This window comes from Gouania willdenowi, unplaced genomic scaffold, assembly GCF_900634775.1.
Source record: "Gouania willdenowi unplaced genomic scaffold, fGouWil2.1 scaffold_111_arrow_ctg1, whole genome shotgun sequence".
Lineage (NCBI taxonomy): Eukaryota > Metazoa > Chordata > Actinopteri > Blenniiformes > Gobiesocidae > Gouania > Gouania willdenowi.
This window is the reverse complement of record NW_021144859.1, coordinates 62,906-87,324: the sequence shown is the minus strand read 5'-3', so window position 1 is coordinate 87,324 and position 24,419 is coordinate 62,906. Positions and strand designations below refer to the sequence as shown.

General features: G+C 38.8%; 1 protein-coding gene across 1 annotated transcript in view; it reads left to right on the top strand.

The window, feature by feature from the left end:
- The window catches only part of LOC114458404 (low density lipoprotein receptor adapter protein 1-B-like), a 36,606-nt gene that overhangs the window by 431 nt on the left and 11,756 nt on the right, over nucleotides 1-24,419 (top strand). The window contains exons 2-5 of the mRNA XM_028440770.1: nucleotides 18,329-18,471; nucleotides 19,915-20,027; nucleotides 20,721-20,835; nucleotides 22,464-22,536. Coding sequence (XP_028296571.1) covers nucleotides 18,329-18,471; nucleotides 19,915-20,027; nucleotides 20,721-20,835; nucleotides 22,464-22,536 — 444 coding nt within the window. The remainder of the gene's footprint in view (nucleotides 1-18,328; nucleotides 18,472-19,914; nucleotides 20,028-20,720; nucleotides 20,836-22,463; nucleotides 22,537-24,419) is intronic.

The window sequence follows — 24,419 nt, the reverse complement described above, 5'->3', positions numbered from 1 at the left end:
GTGTTAAACAAGTCCTCTGGGGTTTTTTTTTTTTTTTTGTAACATGACGCTCAAACTTTACTTACAAAAGCTCATTAACCAACTAAAGTTTGAGAGTCTCCGTGAAATGTTAAGTGGTTGTTGTGTGCCACGTTGTCTCCGTGGAGGTTAACCCGGTTTGAGACGTCAAACAGCGGCTGTGTTTGGGAGCTCACGCCTCCGCTGGGGATTGTGTAGAAGGTGTTACTAACATACTGGCTTCCATGCTGTTTGGTGACCAACGACAGGGCTACTCAGGGCCGGTTGTAGGCAGGCATATATATGAGGGGTCAGTCAGAAATGATAAGGGGGGGGGGGGGGATATGTACACATCATGCTCCAGCACTTTGTTTCCCTTGTGTTTATAATAAGTGTTTTCTTCATTGAATTGGGTGTTAGTAGGGCTGGGCAAAAAAAAATAAAAAAAATCGATTAATCGAATTTGTAGATAAAAGCGATTTTTATTTTGCAAATTTTAGTTTACAAAAAAAAAAAAATCTATATATATAATTAATTTTATTATTTTTTTTTTTCCTACCACAGTTTTTTCGCGTTCCGATGTGAGCCAGCCCCCTCTTTGTTTACATTTGTTTACCCTTTGTGTAAACTATATGTGTGCCACAGGCATGCTCAGTTTTTTATTCGCACTATGCTGAGATGCTCAGGGAAGAGTTTATTATATTTTTTTGTAACTGTAATGTTATATGTTATAAAATATGTAGTTATCTGATTTCTCAATCCGAAAATTGAAGCAACTGTGAAGTTGCTGTTGCACTTTTGCTAAACCCTGGGTTAAAGCTTGAAATTGTTGAATGACAGAGCCTCATTTACTTTTGATTTTGGGATTGTTTTATGCATTTTAACTCTTGAGGACAATCACAGCAATAAAGTTGCACTTTTGACAATATATCTGATGTCTGCAGTCATTTTTAGGTGCATTAAAGAAAAAAATGAAAATTTAATCGAAACTCGAATTTTTCTTCACCCAGCCCTAGTTGTTAGCTTCTGTTTTTGTCCAACCCCAACCTAGAGAAGTAGATTGCACTTAGTCAGGCCTCGACCTTCAGACCTGTCCAACTTGGGTGTCCCACCTAAGACTAAGCTCCTGCTGGTATTAAGGTCACTGCTGAGGCATGCAAACCCCCTGACCACAATAAGGTGGCAATCCCTCAAGGGGGGGGAAACATAAAAATAAAATAAATGAAATATTCATTTAAATTTTATCAAACAACAACATAACACATCTCTTAATTGGATGATTTTGATTTTGGTGTTGAGTTCACCCAGAGGGAGGGGCCGTGGGGTCCTCTGTGGTTTGGTGAAACTATTTGGGTCAGATGGGAGTGAAAACAGTAGTGGCTGTTTCCGTCTCCCTAAATGGTGGCCAATCAAAAAAAAAAAATGAAAAAAAGCTGAACAATCACCTGAGTGCTGCGGCGGCCTGACAGGGCCGTTGCGGTGTTTGTCACGGTCCCGAGTGAGGAATCATAATCTTTGAATTGATGGGGCAAGACATTTATTTGTGGGGGCGCTGCCCCCTCTTGCCCCTGCGTAGAGCCGGTCCCGGGGCTACCGTATCCAAATGAGTCACATTTAAATGTTAGTATCGTTTTTTGCATTTGTTACACTACATGTGATAATAATAAACAGACACCAGTGAATGTGGTGGACGGAGCTGCGCGTGAGCACAGCTGAGTTTGTCCCATAACCTAAACCTACAGTGTTTTTATCCAGAAATAATGTAATTTAAATCTTAATTCCATTGTCCAACTCCACGAGAAAAGTGAACTGTATTGTTACCATGGTTACACAAACATCCAATTTTAACAATTTATTTAAAATTAAGTGGAAACATGACCATTACACTGCAAATACAGTCATGTTAAGATGTAATGTATTATATTCATTATACATCATTTGTAATAGAGAGACAACTGGTATTAACTTCCACTGTCGAACAGGAAATTGTTACAGTAGCAGAAAACCCAGGTCTAATATAAACAATAAAACGTTCTCAAATTAATTTTGTGAAGGTGACTTTGCTGTTTTTGCTCGAATTGGAACAGTATTATTGAATTAGCCATGTTATCTGTGGATTTTTATTAATAATGGAGTATCTATTGCTGTGAGTCTCAACCAAATACTGTTTTCACGTGTTTACGTTCTGTAGTGAAGTGGATTAAAGTGGGTAAAACAAGGTGGAAAAAAAATTAAGTACACTACTGTTTTATGGAACCCTTTTCTATCAGATCTGTTTGACATCAGTCTTTTAACCTTAAAAACAAAATTAATAGCAGTAATTTTAGTTATTTTTCCTCCTTGTTGCGTCCCATAATTGAAACCTTTCCAATGCCAAATTTCCTGTTTCAAACACATCAACTTTAATGAACAATTGCTCTTCAGTTTCGGCACAATACATTTAAATGTTGGCCAGTGTTGTTTCCAACTTCTTATTTGTAGTCTGGTTGAATTAGGCAGTATTATTCAAAAAATATAAAAGATATACTTTCACATGACATTGCATATATTTGCAAATTTCTCAAAAATGCATGCATTCAAAGACACATGTGTAAACGTACATGAATGAGTTGCAACGCAACGTTTTTGTCATTGTTCAACTGAAGCTGTCACCAAAATGCAACTAAAGGAAGTTGGTCACTAGGTAACACGACCACCAGGGGATCCAAAACGGCAGTCGTCTTCCTGTCAAGCCCCATACAATCCTAGCAACACTCTGTTGCTAGGCAATGCTGAGCGTGGAAAACAGGGTGGCTGTATTAAGGAACGGCTGGAGATTCTTTGAGTCTAATGGATGTTTTTCTATCACATCCTCATTATTAGTGGTGTTTGTGGGGTCAGGCTGACTTCATCTTCTGGGTGTCATCGCCCAGGCTGTTGATCATGATCATTTGTGTGGTTTCCTCGTGTTTGCTTTGATGTTTGCTCACATGGAGCAGATGAAATGTCTCCTTCCTCACACATCTCAATAGCTTTGATATCACATAGAGTGATGCAGTTGGCAGCCCCGTTACACGTGCCAGACAGTGCAATCAATGCTTTTGTTTGCCCCCCCCCCCCCCCACACACACACACACACTGGAGGGGCTGGGCGTGGGTTGATAACAGGGAACCAGTGAGTGACTGGTCAGCTGCTGCTGGAAGCTGGTGACGGGGTTGGGGTCAATTACAATTAGGCCTGGGCAATATATCGAGTTTTCTATTTTGGCGATGTAGAATAATAGAATATTGCCTATATGAATGTTTTTATTTTATAGCTTATTTTGTATGAAAATACTTGTTTTAGGAGTCGCTGCTTTCGCTACTTCTCAGAACGGCATGAAAAGGACAGTTAGATGGATTTCTGAGTCCTAACCCAGACCTTCTCCTAAACAAGCCACACTACAGAACTCACTCACATGTGCTGTCCCTTAAAGAAGGAAAAGACAAAATTGGGACATTTTGTGCAGCTGTTTGTTAATAAATGTTCCTGTGTGGCATTTTTCATCATCAAATCTAATCCACAATTGTCTTTCTGGTCAGACTTTATTGAGTTAAAAATATTGAGATTTATATCATTTATCGCCATTTTGAGAAGAAATATCAAGATAAGAGATTTGGTCATTATCACCCAGCCCTAACCTCAATTACGATTATTAGCATTTTTTCCACTTACAATTAAAGTTACGATTATTATTTTCTCTCTGAAAGTCAAATACAATTACATTCTCAATTGCAATGAATCGCAATTACTCAGCCTTTAATAAATAACCCCATAAAACTCAACTTTCTTCTTGTAATAGCTTTCTGTTAGCATCTCTTATGTCTTAAATCAGCTTTAAAATACACTAAAAAAATCACATTTGTTACCCATACCTTGTTAGGCTTCCTTATCCATAAAAAATGTTCTATTAATATTGTTGGTGTGGGTGTCTGAGCCTTTTTTAATTGTTAACTACATACTGTATGTGTACGCCACAGAACTGTTATATGGTTCCCCACAAATAATTTTAATGCCAATTACAAAGTCAATTATCTGAACACAATTACAATTCAAATATGATTACAACAGCAACATATTTTGTCAATCAATTACCAGTTACGCAACTACAATTACAATTGACCCTGACAGATGTTGAGTGACAGACGTCACATCTTACCATTAGAACACATTACAAGTTTTCTTCTTCCTGTCTGTGATCAAGTGGCTCCACCTTCTTCTTTTTCTTTGTATCTTATGTAATTATAAGTTCGACTGGGGAATGTTTCTGCAGCCCTCTGCTGTCATGTGTACACTGTATTTAGCATGAGTTAAATTGTGTTGTAGTAATGCCTTACATTACACTGTGTCTTTCAGTTGGGGCTTATTTCAAAGTTTTAATTGCAAAAATATCAAGGATTTAATCCAGGTATATTTTTAGATTTTCTTTATTTGTAGTTATTGTAGTTTAAATAAGCACAGGTGCAATTTAGAACATTTAAATGTAAGCTTTAGTGTTAGTTAAAGGTCCTGTGTTGTTTTTCACCCATCTCCATTTGTTCTAAGAACCCAAACAACATAGTATTTGAAGTTTATTTTCCCAAACTCGCCAGTTTTCCAGAGTTTTAGCCCTCTGAAAAGTGACTTTCTGAGCAGTTCTGAAAACAGGCTGTTTTAGGGCCTACTTATGCATATTCATGAGTAGGCGTGTCTGTAGACGCTGACTTCATGCCTTGCTCTAGTGAGGGAGATCAGTGATCACCAAATTATTTTTTTTTTGCTATCCACACACCGTTGTTATTGTTTTCAGCCAAAAAAAACTGCACATTACAGTAAAACACATGGATATTTAAGCGGCTATTGTGATTGTGAGTTCGTCTCAGCGCTTCAGGCTGTGTTCATCACAGCGGCAGCAGCGGAGTAATTCTGCTGGTTCACTCACCAGAGCTGCTGAGTCACTTTCTTCTCCTCCTCAACTCTGTTAACTACAGGAATAGTGCATTTAAGGTGATAATCATTCGTTCTGCATCGCGTTGTGTCACAAACACGTCACATCAAGTCAAAGGTGATACGAGGTGATATAACGGATACTATAAATGGAACTTCTCAGCCCATTGAAAAATTGCTTGCATGGGCGTGGTTGCTTTAAGCTATGATGATTCAACCATTTGGAATAATATTGGTTATATGAGTATTTCAAAAACACTCCTTTAACCATTAGTCCTAAAAGTCAGTTTTTATATTTTCCCACGTTGCTAAACAATGAATATATGAATTATTTAATGCATGCATTACTTTAGCTGTCCTGTTATGTGTGGAGCTGATGTAAGGAATTACAGAAACTAAGGCTCATGTTACTGTCAGTAAGTTATTCGCAAAAGACCACTATGACATTGTAATTGAGCTCCTGCAGAACATGATTTTTTTTTTTTTTTTTTTGTGGGCTGTCAGCTGTTGGTTTCCATCAAAAGTGCTCAAATGGCTAAAAAGCAGTAAATCAACCACGGCGTCGAAGGCGGTCAAGGCTCATTGGTGTTTTGAGTGAAGGCTGGTCTGGTTGTTCGATCTGATAATTAAATCACACTTTCTTTTAGATGAATTAGACGAGGGAGTGGGAACACATGGCAGCAGGATGCTCCATGGGAAGCCGCGTAATGCTGGGAATTGTCAGAATCTGCTCGGCAAATTCCTTTAATATATACGTCATTCCCTGATGCTCTACTTCAACAGGATAATGCAACATTCCACAAAGCAAGAGGGGTTTGGAAGTGCTTTGGAGGAGGATGTCGAACAGAATGTTTATTGACTAAAAAAAAAATAAAAAATTTTAGTCTGGAAGAAAGAAAATGGTAAATAAAAACATCTGGAAACTTGTAACTATTTAAATCAGGGTTGGGCTCAATTATAAATGTAATCACGTAATTGTAATTTTAAAAATCTGTTGCTGTTGTAATCGTAATGAAGTTGTAATTGAGTTTAGATAATTCACTTTGTAAGTGCTATGAAAATTCTACAAAACTTGTCATTTAACACAAAACTGGAGAACCATGTCACAGTTCTACACATATGTACCGATAGTTAACAATTATTAAAATATGTTTCATATCAAGCTTTCCAACATTTTCCCATTTAAAAAAAAAATGTAAAGAAATTAGATGATAGATATTTGTTGATCAGCTGATTTAGGACCTGTTATCATTTTATGGGGTTCTTTATTAAAGGCTCAGTAATTGTGATTAATAGTAATTGAACTTTGGGAATTGAGAATGTAAATGTAATTGACTTTCTGAAGATAGAAAAACTATTGTAATTTAATTGTAATTGGAAAAAATGCTGGTCTCTGTAAGCATAATTGAATTGTAATTGAACATCAATAATTGAAAATGTAGTTGTTACTGAAAAATATAATTGAGTCCAACCCTGATTTAGATTGTTGACTAATTTTGCAACTTTTCAGTTTTTTCTTACAGACATATTAAGTCTGTCTGTCTGTCTGTCTGTGTCTTGTCAAAGCAACTTATTCACTCTACTGGGATCCATCAGCGCTGTATTCTTTTCCTCCCTCTGTCGGTGTTTGGGTTGTGTGCATTAAACTCGGGTGTCATGTTTTCATTGTAATAATCATGACATAAGTCTTTTTTTTTTTTTACCTTGTGCACTCGTTATTCTGTTATTCACACATACTGATCATATTGATCTTGTGCAATAAAACATATTGCTGCTATTGTAGATCTATACATTCAAGCTGATATCTGTGTATTTATCTGGGTATTTGTCGGTACATATTATTGTGTCATATTTAATTTTTTTTTATTGTTTTTGCTGTGTTTTATATTTATTTTTTTTTTTTCTCTCACTGGCACCTTGGAGTTGCACTCAAATTTCGTTGTACCCTGTACAAGGACAATAAAAGGATATTCTATTCTATTCTATTATTCTATTAAACGAGTCTTTGTTTCCCGATAGTGCTGAGTCAACAGGTTGCTCCTCCATGCTGCCCTCCTATTTTATCCAAATAGCCTAATTTTTTAGGTCATAAAAGCTACTGTTGTTCTTCTTCAGTGGCAATCAGTAAAAAGTGTGGGAGGTAGTAAATCCCCTTCTGCAGAGAAGTGAGATACCCCCCGATACTCCACGATATTGTAGCATCAAAATATCTGAGTCTACTCAGCCGACCCATGATGGAGTCATCCTTTGGGCCAAATTAAATTAAATCCTCTGATAGGCCAATGTTGTACCACAGACCTCATGTTTGCCACATATCTGACAAAGTGACCTGCACTGACTGCATTTGGAGTCAGCTGGCAGCGTTAAATGAGATTGCTTTCTGCAGGATTCCTTTATGGAGCTGTAAAGGTCTCGCTGATTTACAGCCTTTTTAAATCCTCCGGATCTTTAGGTCAACTTTGTGTGTGGTCGCTCAGTGCAGCGTGTCATTCGTGTAGCGGGTCGCACAGTCGCACTTTTTTTCTCTGCCAGGAATTAATCTTGGTGCCGATTACGATGTTTAGTCGTCTCTGGTTTCATCTGACAAAGCTGCAAAGATACCATTTCGGGAAGTCTCTAGCTGTGTTTCCATTACCCTTGGAAATGCGCAAAATCTAAATAGCGCAATAAAAACTGGTAATAGAAACACCTTGGAAAAACACTAAAATATAGCTAAAAACATTTTGCGCTTTCATGAGGGGGTATTTCAGACGTTTCAATATTAAAATGTATCGCAAAAACGATGTGGAAACACTTTTTCTGCAAATACACGTCACAGAACGTGACGTACTTGGTCACATGACCACTTCTCTCTGAGTAAACATTACGCAGTATGTGTAAACAGAAAAGGAGATCGGGACATTTCTTACAATTATACTTTAAAATTATTAGTGCCACATTAGACGTGAAACAAAGTTTTTGAGGAGGTTCTGAGTGTTCACCTTCCTGCTGCGAAGTCTCGCGGGTTGAGATTTGACGGGAGTTACAAGGCGCCTCCCCAAAACGACATTCAGTGGAAACATTTTCAAAGCGAAATTATACTTTGTAGACATTTGGAAATATTGCTTTTATTTTGCGAAAATCTGTAATGGAAACCCAGCTAGCAGTTAGCTAGCTGGGTTAACTACCGTCAGAGAGCTGCGTGTATCCCTAATGTGTTCCTGCAGGGCAAACACTGCCTTTGATTTTGATGTAAGAGCTGTAAAACACGTCAAATGAAATTTTGTGGAAATAGGCAGAAGTTGAATATTAGCTCAATGACTGTATTATCCTTGCAATTTTTTATCTGAAGTCTAAGTGGTAAACAATTGCTGATCCTTTAAGTTGATTCTGTAAAGTTTGATTCCTATTTTGAAAGAAATTTGAAAAGCAACGCATACAAAATAGGAAATGTCGGTACACAAAAATGAACAAAATGAGTTCAAAATAAAAGATGATGTAAAATGATAAAAAATAAAAAATCTTGGAAAGATATTGAAAAACTGGAAAAATGACACTGCCTAAGTAGAACTGAAAAAAAAATAAGAATGAGAAAATGTTAAAAAAAAAAACAACAACCCACTTTTCTAGGTTTTCATTGAATGAGCTTTTGTTTAACTAAGATTAATGTGTGTCAGTGTCTCCACACTTCCGCTCCCTGGTTAGGAATAATTGATGTAATCTCTTTCAAACACATGTCTTTGTGGAAGTCCACAGTACTTCAGCCTCACCATCTGAAAAGCCTTCGCAGCAACAGGGATGGACATGGACACACATAGTGAGATCACTGTATAAACACACCTCGTGTACTAATTACACTTCCTGACGTTAATCAGTTATGAGCTGCTGAGCAAATATGAGTCACTCTACAGGTGCACATGTATTCAGTCTGAAGACGTTACTGTAGCCACTAATGTGGTAACCTCTCTATGTGAATGTGTTCCACCACATTCTGATGTGTTTTGGATGCATTCTCAGTGTTTGGCCTCCAGAAAGGAACTCAGCCGGAAAAGATGAGGTAACAGTCTCTTCCCTACGACAGAGCGTGCAATGCTGAACAAACTTTCTTAAACAGATGCTTGTGTAAAAGTTTTTCTGGTATTTTGTTCTCCAAAATCTTCAAGTTTACCATCTTTGGATTAAACCTTGTTCCTCATATCACATTATTTAAATTATTGCTCTGGATGACATTTCTGGGACCGAGGGGGATTAATGTCGGTATTGTCAGATTGTTGCATCTCGCCTACATCTGTGTGAATGCTAGATGTCGGAATGTTTCTTATTTGAGTGATCTGAACACTGACTTGATGGACAATGATTTAGTTATCATTTGGTTTTTAGCTTTTGGTTCTGTATTACCTTCCAAATGTTCTGTAGTTCATGGAGTGGCTTCAAATTTGGCTGTAACGATCAATTTTTATTGCACAGAGTAAGATTTGGGTCTCAGTCAGACACCAGCTTTAATCCTTGTCACAGAGTGACGACTTAATCTGTAAGACTCTTAGCCTGTGTAGTACCTCTGCATCAACCAAGCAAAATTGTTTTTCGATGTTGCGCGGGTTTTTTCCACGTGTGCCCTGTTCTTTGTTTTTGTTTTGTTTTTTTTTAAAGCAGGTTTGACTAAACCAAACTAACTTTATGTTTTATGGTATCATTTGTTTCAATGAAGCAATGACTGCAGTCATGGTCAGGGCAACTTTTTTAGAAGTGTGTCGTAAACAAGAGACTGTACAAGGAACTAAGGGTGTCCCAATCCGTTAAAAATGTTTTTTTTTTTTAGATGCCGGCATACTGTATATGCCGGCATCTAAAATTTGTAATATAAGGCAAAGCAAATGTTTTTGTATAGCACATTTCATACAAAATGCAATTTAATATGCTTTAAAGTGCAAAAGAAAGCATTAAACGACAATAAAAAACATAACATTACACAAACAACAGATTTTCACTCCGACACATAACTTGTAGATAATTTGTGTTCAAGGTTAAAATGTATTTAACCCATTGGTAAATAGTGTTTTTCTTATACCTACTGTTGCGGACTGTTTTCCTCTGTTTGAATTGTATCACTTGATCAAGCCTTTTCTATCATTCTACACAACAAAATAAGAAATAAAAGTATTTATGATTGGTGCTAATATCAAATCCTATCAACAGTGGCATCAACCAATACTCAAGGATCCAATATCGGTATCATATTGGGAAAAGGGAAAAACTTGTATTGAGACACCTCTACAAGGTACATATGCACCAGTTTTTCCTCCTATTGGTAATACATTTCAAAAAGGCCTTAAACTAAATGTTTTGTCTTGAACGACACAGAAACGATATACACCAAAGACAAGGCAGTATTCATGGATAGGAATAAAGGCTTAGGGGGTACAGAAGACGAGAAACCTTGATGACCTGTAGATACATGCAGAATACATCCTCTGGATCTTCCGAAGCACTAAATTATTGATGTTTAAGAAAATCTGAAGCTTTAGTTAACAAGAAAAAGCAGTATTGCTCTCAACTTAATTTATATTGATGTTTCATTCCTGAACCAGCATGTGCTTCACATCTTCAATCAGTGTCGGATGTTTTTATTTGTATGTGCCCTGTGGCACTTTGACCCAGGTCTTTGATAATATGTAAAGGAATTTCCACAGAAGCCAACAAGACACAATGTATGGATGTTGCCATTGTAGCAGGAGGAGACGGACAATGGCAGCTGTCATGTGTAATCTTTTCCAAACAGTCCTCTGCTTCAGCTTTATCTCATAAATACCATTGTTTGAAATCAGGGAGGCTCATGTCTATCTCCGTCTTGTACTGAAGTCATCTACTTCAATGGAACACACAGGCCGCTTAATGAATAACCTGGTTACAGGCTATCTCGGCTGCAAAAGTGCCGAACATAACCTTTTTCAGGCATAATTAGAGGTTGTGTGCGCTTTGTCTCTTTCTAGCGCTTCAGGCAATTCCCCTCATCTGAGTCTGCAGTTTCTAAATTAGCCCAAAGTGTCCTGATTGGAACCTGATACTGCAGGAAAAAAGACTTCTTTCTTTTTGGTTCATGTGTTGTTAAAAGGTAGGAGGGGGTCATTTCACCACAGGCATCGGTCAGCTGAGGCCTAAAATAGCTGAGGATACATGACCAGCGATGACTGCTTTCAGCTCGACTCAAATGCCATGCAAACATTGATCTTTTAGATATTTCTCCCTTTTAAACAAATGTCATAAAAAGGCCAAACGCAGCAGTAAACCTGCTGGTCTGAAACCAATTGAGTGCAACACTCAAATGACCTGCATAGAGGAAGTGTAAAGAAGCTGTGTTTTATTTGGAGGCACTTGTGCACATGCAGCTTACATCTCTTCTCAATATATCAAGTTTGTTTGACTAGGCAGACGAAAGTAGTTTTCAAAGAAAAACTTCTTACTGGTGCCAAAAACAAGAGCATGTGAATTACTTTATGGTGGATTTTTTTTGTTGCACAACTCTTATAACTGGAAGCAATATGGATATAAAATGGTCCTTTGACAACTCCTTCCTGGATGACGTACAAAATCAGGATGATTGAAACTGCTGGTCAAATAATTTCCACATGGTGGTCTGACAACCTGTAACAATAGAGAGGAAAAACTTCCTTTTAATAGGAAATAACTACTCTGAGCTAAAGATCCGCCAACACACAACATAATTAGATGCAAAGGGGAAAATGACTAAACTCTCGGAATACAATAGCTACTGTTCATATGTTATGGGACTTTGAACCCCTCAGGAAATATAGTTGCTTCACGTGAGGAGACAAAAATATTGAAAGTACCGAGGTGTGACTGATATGACAAAGATTACTGTAAGTACTCTTCAGAGTTGGTTGATGTCATTCTTATTGAAAGCTCAAAATCTTGCCAATAACTAAAAATATTTCTTTTTTGATGCAATCTGGGTAAAGATAAGCTTCATATTTCAGTGGGGTGCTCTTTTGGTAAGCCAGATAACATCCCCTAAATACCTCACCAAAACATTTGTGCATTACATTTGTCATTATGTGTTAAAGCACATTTGATAAGATACTGCTCAAGTCTATTGTCAACAATATTGGAAACAGAGAGGAATGTGGATGTTGCCCTCTTCAGTCACAAACAGCACTTTTGTCCGCCTTCCAAATAAATGGCGACAAGCATTTCTGTCATCTAGGATATAGTGACCCAGTTTTAAGGCTTTTAAGCATTTGGTCTGTCTTTCTGCTCCAGCATGTGTTGCACAACGCAAAATCTAAATAGTCGAGAAAAAGCAACGGTTGAACTTAATGTAGAAAAAAAGCTTCTTAGACTGGAAACCTTGATTCTGGTCGCTTAGTTGATGCAACTGGACTAGGAAGTTTTTCTTGAAGATGTTTCCCCTCTTTAGGCTTTTTTGGGCCGATCAGTGAGTCTAAAAAAACGATCACTGATCTGATCATATGAATTCATGTTGGTTTTTTTTTGGTACCGACCAAATTCCTTTGGTACTACCTGATACAGGTTGACGGAAAATCAAACGGTCCTATGTTTTGGGACCTAAACGCAGCCTTGTGACTGCGAGGGAGTGGAAGAGTTGAAGAATTTCCATACAAGACATGAACATAACATTTGTTGTCAGAGTGTGTGTGAAATAAAACCGTGTCACGTAAAGCAAACGGCTCTTGTAAATGAGATTGATAAAACAATTCAATGGGAGCATCTAAAGAAAGTTTCATCACGACAATGACGTCATTGATCGGATCGGCGAATTAGGACAGTACAGCCGATCACATTAATTGCATGAAATGCAAAATATCGGCCGATCCGATATAGTCGATCAGATTGGTGTAACGCTGTAACATTAGTCCAGTTGTCTTAACTACTAAAAGTGACCAAAATTGCTGTTATTGGGGTCTGTTGTTACCAGAATGAACATGAACATAACCTTTACTCCCTGAATGTTCGTGTAAGGATCTGTTTCTGCAGTGATATTGTTTCTACAAAATTATGAGTGGTCATATTAACCTCTTCTCTCTTACTTTTAAATATTTGAAATTATTGAAAAGCATCACAGCAGGGTTTGGTTTCAGAACAATGCTGATCTCATTGCTGGATGTTAATCTTTTGAGGGTCACAGTTGAACAAACCTGCCCGTCCTCCTGAGGAGCTGATCTCATTAACTTGATCCAACAAATAACACAGATTCTCATGAGGCCATCTCCAAGGCAGCTACAGAACTGAACTTTCCCAGTAACCCTTGCCGAAGCACATCAAGAATTTTACATGTCCTTGTTATTAGGCAGATTGTTTTTTTCCTGGTCATTGCCGATGGTTTAGACCGTCATTTCCTCTTTTTCTACTTTGATGAAGAAGGTATATACAGGTGGCTGATGAAAACAATGAATAAGTCACAGCTTTGAACATTGCACCTCATTCTTCAATGTACATTTGTATACTATTGAGCTACTATCAGGACAGACTGCCTTTTAAATAAGAATTAAATGAACAGTCCTTTTTCTGTCTATAGTTTTTCAAGACAATTATTGATTTTGCCCTTTAATCAAAACCCAAAGCACTGAAAAGATTGCTACTTGTGTTGGAAGAGCAAGTTGCTGCAACTGTGGTTTACTCATGTACTCACAGCTTTCCAGATCTGATCTGGTGTCCCATATGTGATGTTATTAAAACGATGGATGTGAAAGAACTTTTTAGCATCTTTCAATTTTACTCATCTTGGCATTTACGGTTGCTGGTAATCATGTTGGGGTGACTCAATAATTGGAAAATAACACCTTCACTTTTTCGCATTCAAATTTGAATTTGAGCTGAGTAGAGGGTACTTGCTGTGAAGATGATGTGTATTAGCCTTTTATTCATCTCTCGTTTCATTTCTTTTGGCTTGTTATATCCTGTGTTCCTTGAGGCACTTCCATCCCTTCAAGAGGTTTGTGAATGTTGGATTTGATGGAGCTGCATTGCAGTAATAAAACTACAGAGTTGTCAGATGGCTCTGACTTGTGTTTTTGTGCCTGTGGCCTTCGTCACTGAAGCATTAGCTGCATTATTTAGCCCTTACACGCTGTCAAGCAGAGGGCTGTTGCGCTGTTTCCAAAGTGTTGCATCTCTGTAATTGCTCATTACATTTGTTATTCACAAAGTGTGCATCTCTTAATCAAGGAAACATTTGTCCCCCAACTAAACTTCTTCTTTGGTGTTTGACTCTTTGTCAAAAAGCTGTCACTGTTGCTTATTTTTGTGCTTATTTTTCCCAGTTTGAGTCATGGTCTTGACTTTATTTTGGTGTTTCTTCCCTTTCTGTCAAAGGCAAACAGTTCCAAACTCCTCATTAATGTCACTGCTCCCAAAAACAACAGTGATCCTCTTTGACCTTTACCTCGTTCAAACTGCTTGCTTCATTTCCTCTCTGTAAGCTAGGTCAAAGGATCCACCAGCATCTTTCCCTCTAATGCTGCACATACCCCTAAATGAGTATTTTATGTGATCCCATCTGCTGTTCCTTCTTTCCAAATCTCCTTTTGCATCTTCACTGTCCCAATCTGTAGTCAGGTCATTAAATTCCCAGACTGAGTCTTTAAGGAGAGGCTGACAATTTGGATAAAATGAGTATTCTGTCGAGAGAGCTGTCTGGATTCCAGCTCACAATTTATTTTGATTGACATTTTTTTTACTTTTATTAATACTAGGATGCCTAAACAGGGCTGTAAGGTTTTCCCCTTGATGGCTAAGGCCAGGCAGAACAAAAAGAGATGGATTTGTTTTTAAATGTGTTAAACAATTAATTTGATTATCTGTACAAATTCATAACCATCAGTTAAATAATTAGTCATTAAAGCTGCTACCCACAATCATTTTTATTAGATAAAAATCATAGTATACGCCTCATAGATCAATGAATCAAACATAATTCACTCCAAACAGAAAGGAAACAGGCATAAATTGCCCCTTGAAAGTTTGTTTTCATCTCCACTGTAAACACTAGGTTTGTTGACATCTTTGGATAGTTTTGTGCATTGCATTGTGGGATGTGGAGCCCTGTAAATGGATGCATAGAAGTGTTTTTACTTCATTCTTACCATTATTTCTTGTGTTTCCCCCTACAACATTGCTAAAGAGACTTCCCAACAAATTTGTACTGTTTTACTGACTGAAAGTTGTGGCAAAATAATGGTGACTGTTTATTTCGGGATTAACATGAAAAGACATGAATGCTGCCGAAATGTAATGTCTTGCAGACAGAGTAAAAATTGTCAAGCCATTACTGTCCTTCTTGTCTGGTGAAGAAACAAGAAATCATGAATGAAGGAAAAAAAACTTGCATCTACGAGACACTATATACCACAATGTGATGCATGAAAGTTTTACAAAGATATCAACAAATGGAGTGTTTACGGTGGCATGGAAACAAACTTTCAAGCGGCAATTTCAACCTTTTAGATCTTTTTTAAGCGAATAATTTTTCAATGTATGAGCCATACAAAATTGTGTCCTGCAGCTTGTAATTTGGGAGGAGTAAAGTGAATATGATTGCCTCTCTTTGTGTTATATTAACAGTGACTCTTGAGTTTGTGCGATGTTCAGGTTTTGTTGTTCGCATTGTTTCTTCAAAGATGACTATTTGATTAAATCTTCCAATGCTTGATGTTGGCCACCAGCTGTGAACCTCCACCATCCAGATTACTGTGCTCTTGTTGTTGACCTTCACTCATCTATGGTTTATTTACAAGCTGTGTTACAGAGGCGAGCCGCCCTCTCTGACCATTCTGCGCTCCCCTGTAGCCCAGAAGCCTTTGAAGTTTGCTGTAATCAGAAGCACAGCTGCAGCAAAGGACGGGGGATTGATGCTGGTGGTTATAGTAGGCAGAGGGGGTAGGTTCTTCTCAATGCAAATGTGACCAGTATGAAAAAAGGATCATAACAGCATACAAAGTAGGACTGTGGGTATGTGCACCAGTCTAAAAATAGCAGTGGTTCATGCGTTGCAACAATGAGCTGCCATCATGTCAGCATTTGATGAAAGCTGTTGTTTTATTGCTCTTTCAAGTTCAACAGCTTTGACAGCTAATCTCCCCTCATGTGTGTAGTCTGTACTTTCAAGGCTCTTTTCCGTTTCTCTGGGGAAGAGGCAGAGAGGAATCTTCAGTCTCTGCAGGCCGATGAATGGCTGGTTCTCCCCAGAGACTTGTTTCATGCTTCCACCAGAATGGGCAGCTGATGTAGAAAGGCCTGCTATACATGTGATTGATAAAGCTCTGATTGCTGCAAGTGTTTTCCAGGCATCTCTGAAGATCCAGCTCTGTAGCACCATTATAAGCCATAGAGCAAAGTGCTCATTTTTAAATGCAGGCGATCTCCAAAGACGACACAATACCAACGAACCTGTGCCGTATTCTGAGGGCCTGCGCCTCGTAATAGACATTTATAGTCCACTCGGGCCGCTTAGTAACTTGATTCCGGTCATGAGTTGTAGCTTGTGATCCTGCACTAGTGATTCCATTACAGTAAGGGTGTTACTTATCCAGGCACTAATGTAGCAGTCCCATCTGTACACCAAAGACCTTGACCTCAGAGTGGGTGTTCCCAGTGGGGAAACACCCATTACTTAAGTGTAGGTTTAGCTGTAGCTGTATTTATACCATTACATGCACAGTCGTCTTGTTGAGTTCTAAAAATAAAAGGATATTAAAGGTTTGTCTCTGCTGCTGTTACCAGATCATATTTCCCAAATGATATGCTTCCTAAACCCAAGGTCTGACATTTCCAGTGTGCATGATGTGGATGTGAGAGATCTAAAAATGAATTTACTCAATGGAAAATAAAACCATCATATTTTAGAAAAGAGCAGCAGCTTTTGTGTAGTAAAATGTGTTGGCTACTTCAAAAACAGCCCCGGCCTGTCAATACTTGAACTGTGCTAAACCTCTGGAGGTGTGCTGTGTACCTAAGACAAATAATTTAAGGCCTGAAAGTTGCATGTTGGAGCTACGTGCTCAGGTGGTATTAGTTTTTGGGAATTTGGCGGGTGACTCAGTCAGCCCACAAACTAATTGTTGTGTTTCTCAACCCAAACAAGGACTCTTCCAAGGATGGTTCAGATTGAGTAACATCCTGATTGATAATTACAGTAGCCTAGTCAAAGCGCCATGAAGACATTTTACCGCTCGAGTAATTTCTTCAATCGAAGCCTTTGGAAAGTCTCTCGTACTGATTACAGGATATTTAAAGAGACGCAATGAGTAAGAGCTTTGTCGTGGATCAGGTGTTTCCACTGGTTGTTAAGTATCACAGATAAATAACTCAGTTTAAGCCTAATTTCCTTAGGGATTACACCTGCAAGCAACAATCAATGGAGTTGAACTCGCAGCACTCGGTTCTGTTGGGTTTGTTTGTTGTGACAACAGAGAGATCTGTAAACTTGTCATCAGTTTTTAGGACTTTCATCAGTTTGGCCATCTAAGAAAAAGAAAGGCAAAAACATTCAGCTAAAGGTTGCTAAGATGAGAGCCTAAATGCATTGATGAACTAGATACATCATACTGAGGCCCAAGTTTGGTCCAAGACTGGTTGAAGAAATGACATCTATCAGCTGACAAAAGGTAGTGAGCTTGATCCCACAGGAAGTGAAGATGGTGTTTTTGTTCGTTCGAAAACACAATGTAGCTTTGCTTTGGCATCACTAATCCAGGTAAAGGTTCGACCGCTTCTCTGTGTAGAAAGTAGGCCTGCACGATTTGGCTTAAAACCAATATCGCGATATTTTTAGGCTAAATCACAATCTACGATATTTATCTCAATATTTTAATTTCTCCTCTCAATCACTGCACGAATGTTAAATTCAACCCTTTGGTGCATAAAATGACACCAATATGGTGATTCAAGTAGCCCCTTATATTAGTGATGTGCCATGTAAGGAACTTCACGATTCGATTATTCAACAATTATCACAATTTTTGATGCATACACAAATATGTAGCAGAGTTTTCTGGATGGACGGGGTATTACGCAGCGTGGTGTGAAAGGAGCGTGAAAGAGTCCCAGCTGACAGCAAAGTATTTATGTGACAATTTGTACTTGATAGTTGCGATATAGTCATTTCATATATCTTGCGTGGAACAAGCTTAATATGTCGCCCACCATTAGTCGAAAGCACATGTTTGCCTTTGTCAATATGCAAGCATGTGTGTTTAACTATCTGGAATGAGGACAGTGTTGAGCTTCTGTCATGTCTAATATTGCTGAGTTTAACAGCAGGAAAGTGAGCACAGTGAGTTCGCGCTGTCCCGGCATGTGTGAGAGAAGCTTTTCATCCAGCCTGGCAGCACAAATCGCACCACTGCTGAAGTGTCGCGTCTCTTTTTCCAGAGCTTCCGGAGAACTGGTCGGACACGAGAGAAACCCTGCTGGAGGGCATGGTGTTCCAGCTCAAATACCTCGGGGTCACCATGGTGGAGCAGCCCAAAGGAGAAGAACTGTCTGCAGCTGCTGTCAAGAGGATAGTAACCACGGTGAGCCTCAGCACAAACAGTTGAAGATGAGAGACCATTGACCAGGGGTGGACTGGGACCAAAATTCGGTCCTGGCATTTTCTGTCCAGACCAGCCCACTACATTATCAGTGTACACCACGTAGAAGCCGTTACTAAGTCAGTGATGCTCAACATGTAGCTCTTTATGCCTCAATTTTAATTATGATTCCCCCAGAAAACCTTAAAAGGGGGACACTTTAACCCCTTTTTATTTATTTCCTTTGGCCATTTTGGAACTTCCTTTGTCTCAGATTTTAGCCACCTTTTGCCAATAAATACCCCTTTTTTTTCTACTTTTTGTCCCATTTTTGCAAGTTCATTTCGACACTTTTATCCAATTTTTGTCCTTTCTTAAATTATTTTGTCCACTTTTCATTCAAATAAGCTAACTTCTGCCCAATAAATTCCACTTGTTTCCTTTTCCCTACATTTTTTGCCATGTTTTTGCCAGTTTTGGACCATTTTTGGCCATCTATTATTATGTCTACCTCTTCTCGCTCATCAAAAAAAAAAAAAAAAAACAGTTTGCAGACGGACCGGCCCACTTCGGGTTGACGGCCCACCAGGCCAATACCCGGTATGCTAGATTGCCAGTCCACTCCCTGTCCTTGACCTCACTTTAAACTGCTCACCAAAACAAGGGCTGTCGCCCCTCCCCCCCACTCTTAAACCTCACCTCGTGATTTCCAGACATTGTGATTTCCTGTCCCTTTTATGACCCAACATCTCAGTGTACAGAAGAGACCCTGAGGCACAGGTTGACATTTGGAGAATGATGCAATCAGTGGCGACGCTGTTGCTAAGTGTGTGGCTCATCCAGCTTTATCATGCTAGAGATGTCTTATGTTATTGGCTCTGGCAGCTCAGTAGGTAATGAAGTTAGTGGCTGCAGGAGGGTGGGACTCACACTGTTCTGTGATTTATTGAGAGGACGGCCGATCTGATTTGGACTAATGCGACGGCATTCAGTGCAGGTGTCTAATGAAAAGGCTGCCAGGCTGCTTAAAGAGGATTGTTATTTTGGTTAAATATGGTAATTGTGCAATTTGTATTTGTTATAGTCTTAAATAATGTTATTATACTATTTCTAAAACTGGGGATGGGGACTTGAAAGGTCAACCATTGGTTAAGTTGCTCAATGAATAAAGTGCAGAGTTATGTATGTGAAAAGCCACAATGCATAAGTGGGACGTTTCTAAGTGGTTCCTCTGCATGTTGTTCCCCTTTTAAATGATCTTTGAACCCTAAAGGATTGAGGAAATCTGCTTTACTGAACCAAGCATATTTTCAGGCAATTAAAACTTAAATTGTTAGTGTTGCTGTGTCACTGATTTATAATTTTCACATTGGGTTTCAGCTAATATTTTGAAGTTTAAATGGTTCTTCTTTGATTTTGTATCACCTTCTATTCTCTCATTTTTAGGCCAAAGCCGGTGGTAAAAAACTCCAAAAAGTGGCCATGACCGTGTCTCCTCGAGGAATCATCCTTTACGACAGTGCCTCAAACCAGCTAATGGAGAACATTTCCATATACAGGTGAGCCTCCACTTTCTGTGTAGAGGGCAACATTAACTGCTGCATTATCAGTGTGTGTCTGTCTCTTTCTTAAGTCCTTGATTGCATACCTTCAGATCTCTCCTGCCTGCCACAGCCTGCACACTCCAAGCCTCACCTTTGTTGGCCTGGAGCTCATGAATCGTGCTTTGGTTTTTCAAAAATTCCACATTCATGACTCCACGTATCACAAAGGGATGGAACTTCCCATCATTTTTAGTCCAATACGCAAGGTTCATGTTCACCAGTGTTTCTGACAAACTGTCTCCACTGTCCAGGGTTGCATAAAGGCAATTCATAATATTCTGTTACAAAGACATAGGATTTAGACATCATACTCCTATGCTGCCTAGTATTTTACTAACTAACAGGGCGTGTTGTTAAAAATCAGACATTGCCTGGCTGTGTACTTGCACTCAGACACAGCTGGACTGTGTGGCACTGAGATCACCACTGCAGATGGATTTAAGAAAAGGGATTTTTCCCTAATGCTTTTTTTTTTTTTTTGGAGAAATGCTAGATTAAAGAGTTTAAATCAGATTGCTGCACTAGCTTAGGGGTTTATTGCAGATAGTTTCCCAGCAGGTCCCTCCGTGGACCTCTGATGATGTTTAGATTTTATTAAAGTCTATTCAAACGTGGGCCCGTGTGTGTGTGTGTGTGTGTGTGTTTCAGGATATCTTATTGCACTGCGGACAAGATGCATGACAAAGTGTTTGCCTACATTGTCCAAAGCCAGCATAATGAGACTCTGGAGTGTCACGCCTTCCTCTGCCCCAAGAGGAAAATTGTAAGTATAATAATAACTAGAATATTTGCATTTCCTGAAGAAAATGCAAGTGAGGGTGCAGATGCTGGCCTGCATTGCACTGCATTAGCTTAGCATTAGCCAAACATTAGCATTGGCATTAGCTTAGAATTAGCCTAGTGTTAGCATTAGCCTAGCATCAGCATTAGCCAAACACTAGCATTGGCATTAGCTTAGAATGAGCCTAGTGTTAGCATTAGCCTAGCATCAGCATTAGCCAAACACTAGCATTGGCATTAGCTTAGAATTAGTCTAATGTTAGCATTAGCCTAGCATCAGCATTAGCCAAACATTAGCATTGGCATTAGCTTAGAATTAGCCTAGCATCAGCATTAGCCTAGCAATAGCATTAACCTAGCATTAGCACTAATCTAGCATTAGCATTAACCTAGCATTGGCGTTAGCCTAGCATTAGCACTCACCTAGCATTAGCATTAACCTAGCATTGGCATTAGCCTAGCATTAGCACTCACCTAGCATTAGCATTAACCTAGCAATAGCTGACTATTAGCATTATGGTTGAAAAAGGTTAAATAAGTTGAAAAGGTCGAAAAAAGTTGAAAAAGGTTGCCTCCTGCATCTTCCCAAAAAACAATAATATACAGTATAATACTCTTTATATCTGTACTGTGTACAGGTCCATGTAGATTTCCCCTTTGTGGGACGAATAAAGGACATCTAATCTTATCTTAATATAATATAATAATAAATTTTATTTAAAAGCGCTTTTCTAGAAAATCAAAGACACTTTACAGGTTAAAACAACAACAGCAAATACAGCAATGAATATGAACAAATATAAATCAGAAAAAATAAAGAACATTAGTAAAAAAAAGGCAGGAAACAGACATCTGTGAGTAGATAGTTACATGTTAAAAGCTGAGTGAAACAGGTGAGTTTTGAGAAGTGATTTGAAAGAGGAGGTTGGTGCAGTTACTATTAGTTCTTGGGAGGGAGTTTCAGACAATAGGAGCAAGTATGTCTGTTTGCATGTTATTCTCCTCGTCTCTTAGGTCAACTTTGGTTTATTGGGCTGTTTAGGTTTGTACTGTTGAACATGCCAGAGAACCAGAAACCATCTAAAGTGGGTTGTAAAGAGTGGACAAAGATTGTATTAAGATATCGTTGGGGCTTTTTAGAGTTTGAACTGACTATACTTTCTACTTGGTTTTCCTATTTATTTGGAAATAACCAGCCCTTGATTCTACCATGATGCATGTTTTCAAACCAGGGAGTAAGCATGTTAAACATTTGTTCAAATGTTCAAGGCATGAATTCATGAGAAAGAAATGATGAGAACATGCAGGGCGGTGATTCTTTTATCCCTCATTTAGCATTCCCAGCATATCTGGAGGTTTATTCAGATCGTGCCACTCCCTCCTCTTCCTTCCCCTCACTCATTTAGCTGTAGTCAAAAGGTCACGCATCCTCCCAACTACGTTAACAGGTCCTTTTCTTCTTCTTCTTCCCCTTTTTTCAAGTACCAACATGGTAATCTGCTTCCTTCCTGTTTGGTGTTGTCGCTGTTTGTGTAACAGTCTCAGACTGCCTGCTAGAGTTTCCTTCCAAGCAAGGACGTGTGATATGAATCCCTTTATCTTGTCTTACAGGCCCAGGCGGTGACCCTGACGGTGGCTCAGGCGTTCAGGGTGGCGTTTGAGTTCTGGCAGGCTGCTAAGGAAGGTGTGTATATTGAAATATATTTAACTCTTTCTCTTGTCACACTTTATCATCCTTTACCTCACAGTCTAACCAACAGTACATCATGTCTTCCTTCCCCTTCTGATCCACGCACTGTCTGCAGAGGTCATGTGAAACGCAAGAGATTGTTTTTTTTTTTTGACTCTGACGCTCTTGCTTGTTCCTGTTTTCTCACACAAAGAGGAAAAAGCCTCTCCAGTATTTAAATCCTTCCTCAGGCCTCACAGAGTCCTGTTTTATTTAAATAAGCCCACTTTTGAACAGGAAACCCAGTCAGAAGTAAAGAATAATCTTTGTGTTGACATAGACACAGAGTAGGAGACGAGCTAAGAGATGACCTGAGGCAGAGGAGACCCTTTAAAGTTTAAAGTTCCCCTAAATTCATTTAGGCTTTGAAGAGCTTTACCTCACATGTCTTTGTCTGTTGAGAATATAAGGCTGAAATTTAGAGTGTGTGAACTTCACCATATTATTGATTCACCTTTTTACATGTTACACACCCATAAAGATTCACATAGTGTTACTGTGTTAAACAGGAAACGTGCACTTTACAGTTTGGACATGCACTGTGGTGTGAGACTGCGACTTGATTTTCATTATTCCAACAAATGAATATCATAAAAAATAGATGAAAATGAATAAAGAACTCAATTTCAATATAATACACATTAGACTTGTTTGACGAGGCATAGGAAGAAGCCTGGGTTACCCCATTCTTCACCATTAACAAATTAAGAATCCAATGAAATAAACTAAATGGACAATACAAATAAATACTCAAATTGAGCTATTAGGAAAAACAAAACAATACAAACAAAAATGAACATGCGCCATCAACATCTGTGAGATTTCCTCATTTCTGTACTTTAGTACAGTAAAGTGCATTTATATTTATACTTTGTTTAATCGATCCACAAAACCACCCCACAAAAGGAAATAGACATACTTTTTAAATTGGTTGTAGGTGTTGCCTCATACTTCTACACAGTCATTGAAATATGGTAACACAAGTGAACTACAGAGAATATACAGTGCTCTCTCATTCTTTGGGACGTATTACAGTCAAAGTGCTGCATAAGCACAGCTCAGCAGAACATGTGATTTAATGCACGCATGACTCTAGTGTAATCGAGCTTCTTACTGTGTAACAGCAGCTCAGCACTCTCATTTTGACATGTGCAGCGCTTAGACTTGGATGGTCGTCTCTGATTTCTCTCACATCTGTCAACAACCACACACACACACACACACACACACACACACGCTCTCTCTCTCTCCTCTGCTCACAGTGCTCAGCATCACTTTCCTCTGTAGATTTGATGGGGGGAAGGGACAGTGCAGAGAAAGGTGGGGCAGAGGGGGGGTGTTGGTTGGGAGTAATTGTAAATAATTGTGTGTGTGCAGCAGAGAAAGAGTCGGTGTCATTGATCCTGTTGCATTCAGAGCCTTCCCTTTAGATAACCACGCTTACATCCAACCAAAGCATTGGATTGTTTTCATGTGGGAACATTTTCACTGAAGGGAAATTTTCCTCTCAAGATCAAGGGAAGGCCTTGAACTTGTCTCAGTTTCTCCCATATTTCTGACTTGAATATCAAAACGTGTTCAGTTAACTCATTTTTATCTCCATGTATTTTTTATTCCTTCTGTTTTTTTCCCCTTTCAGTCGTAGTATCCGCCTTTCTTTAATGAGCTGTTTCTTTTTTGCTTTGTCGAGGTTGTGAGGGGTGATGGAAGTCATGGTTCCCTCTTGTAATGCAGAAGATGAAGAAAGATTTTGCTCCTAGGGAGAATTTTCCCCCCATCTGTTTCATTAAAGTTACAAAACACCCAAGGACTCACTGTTGGGTCTGTTTAGTTTGCAC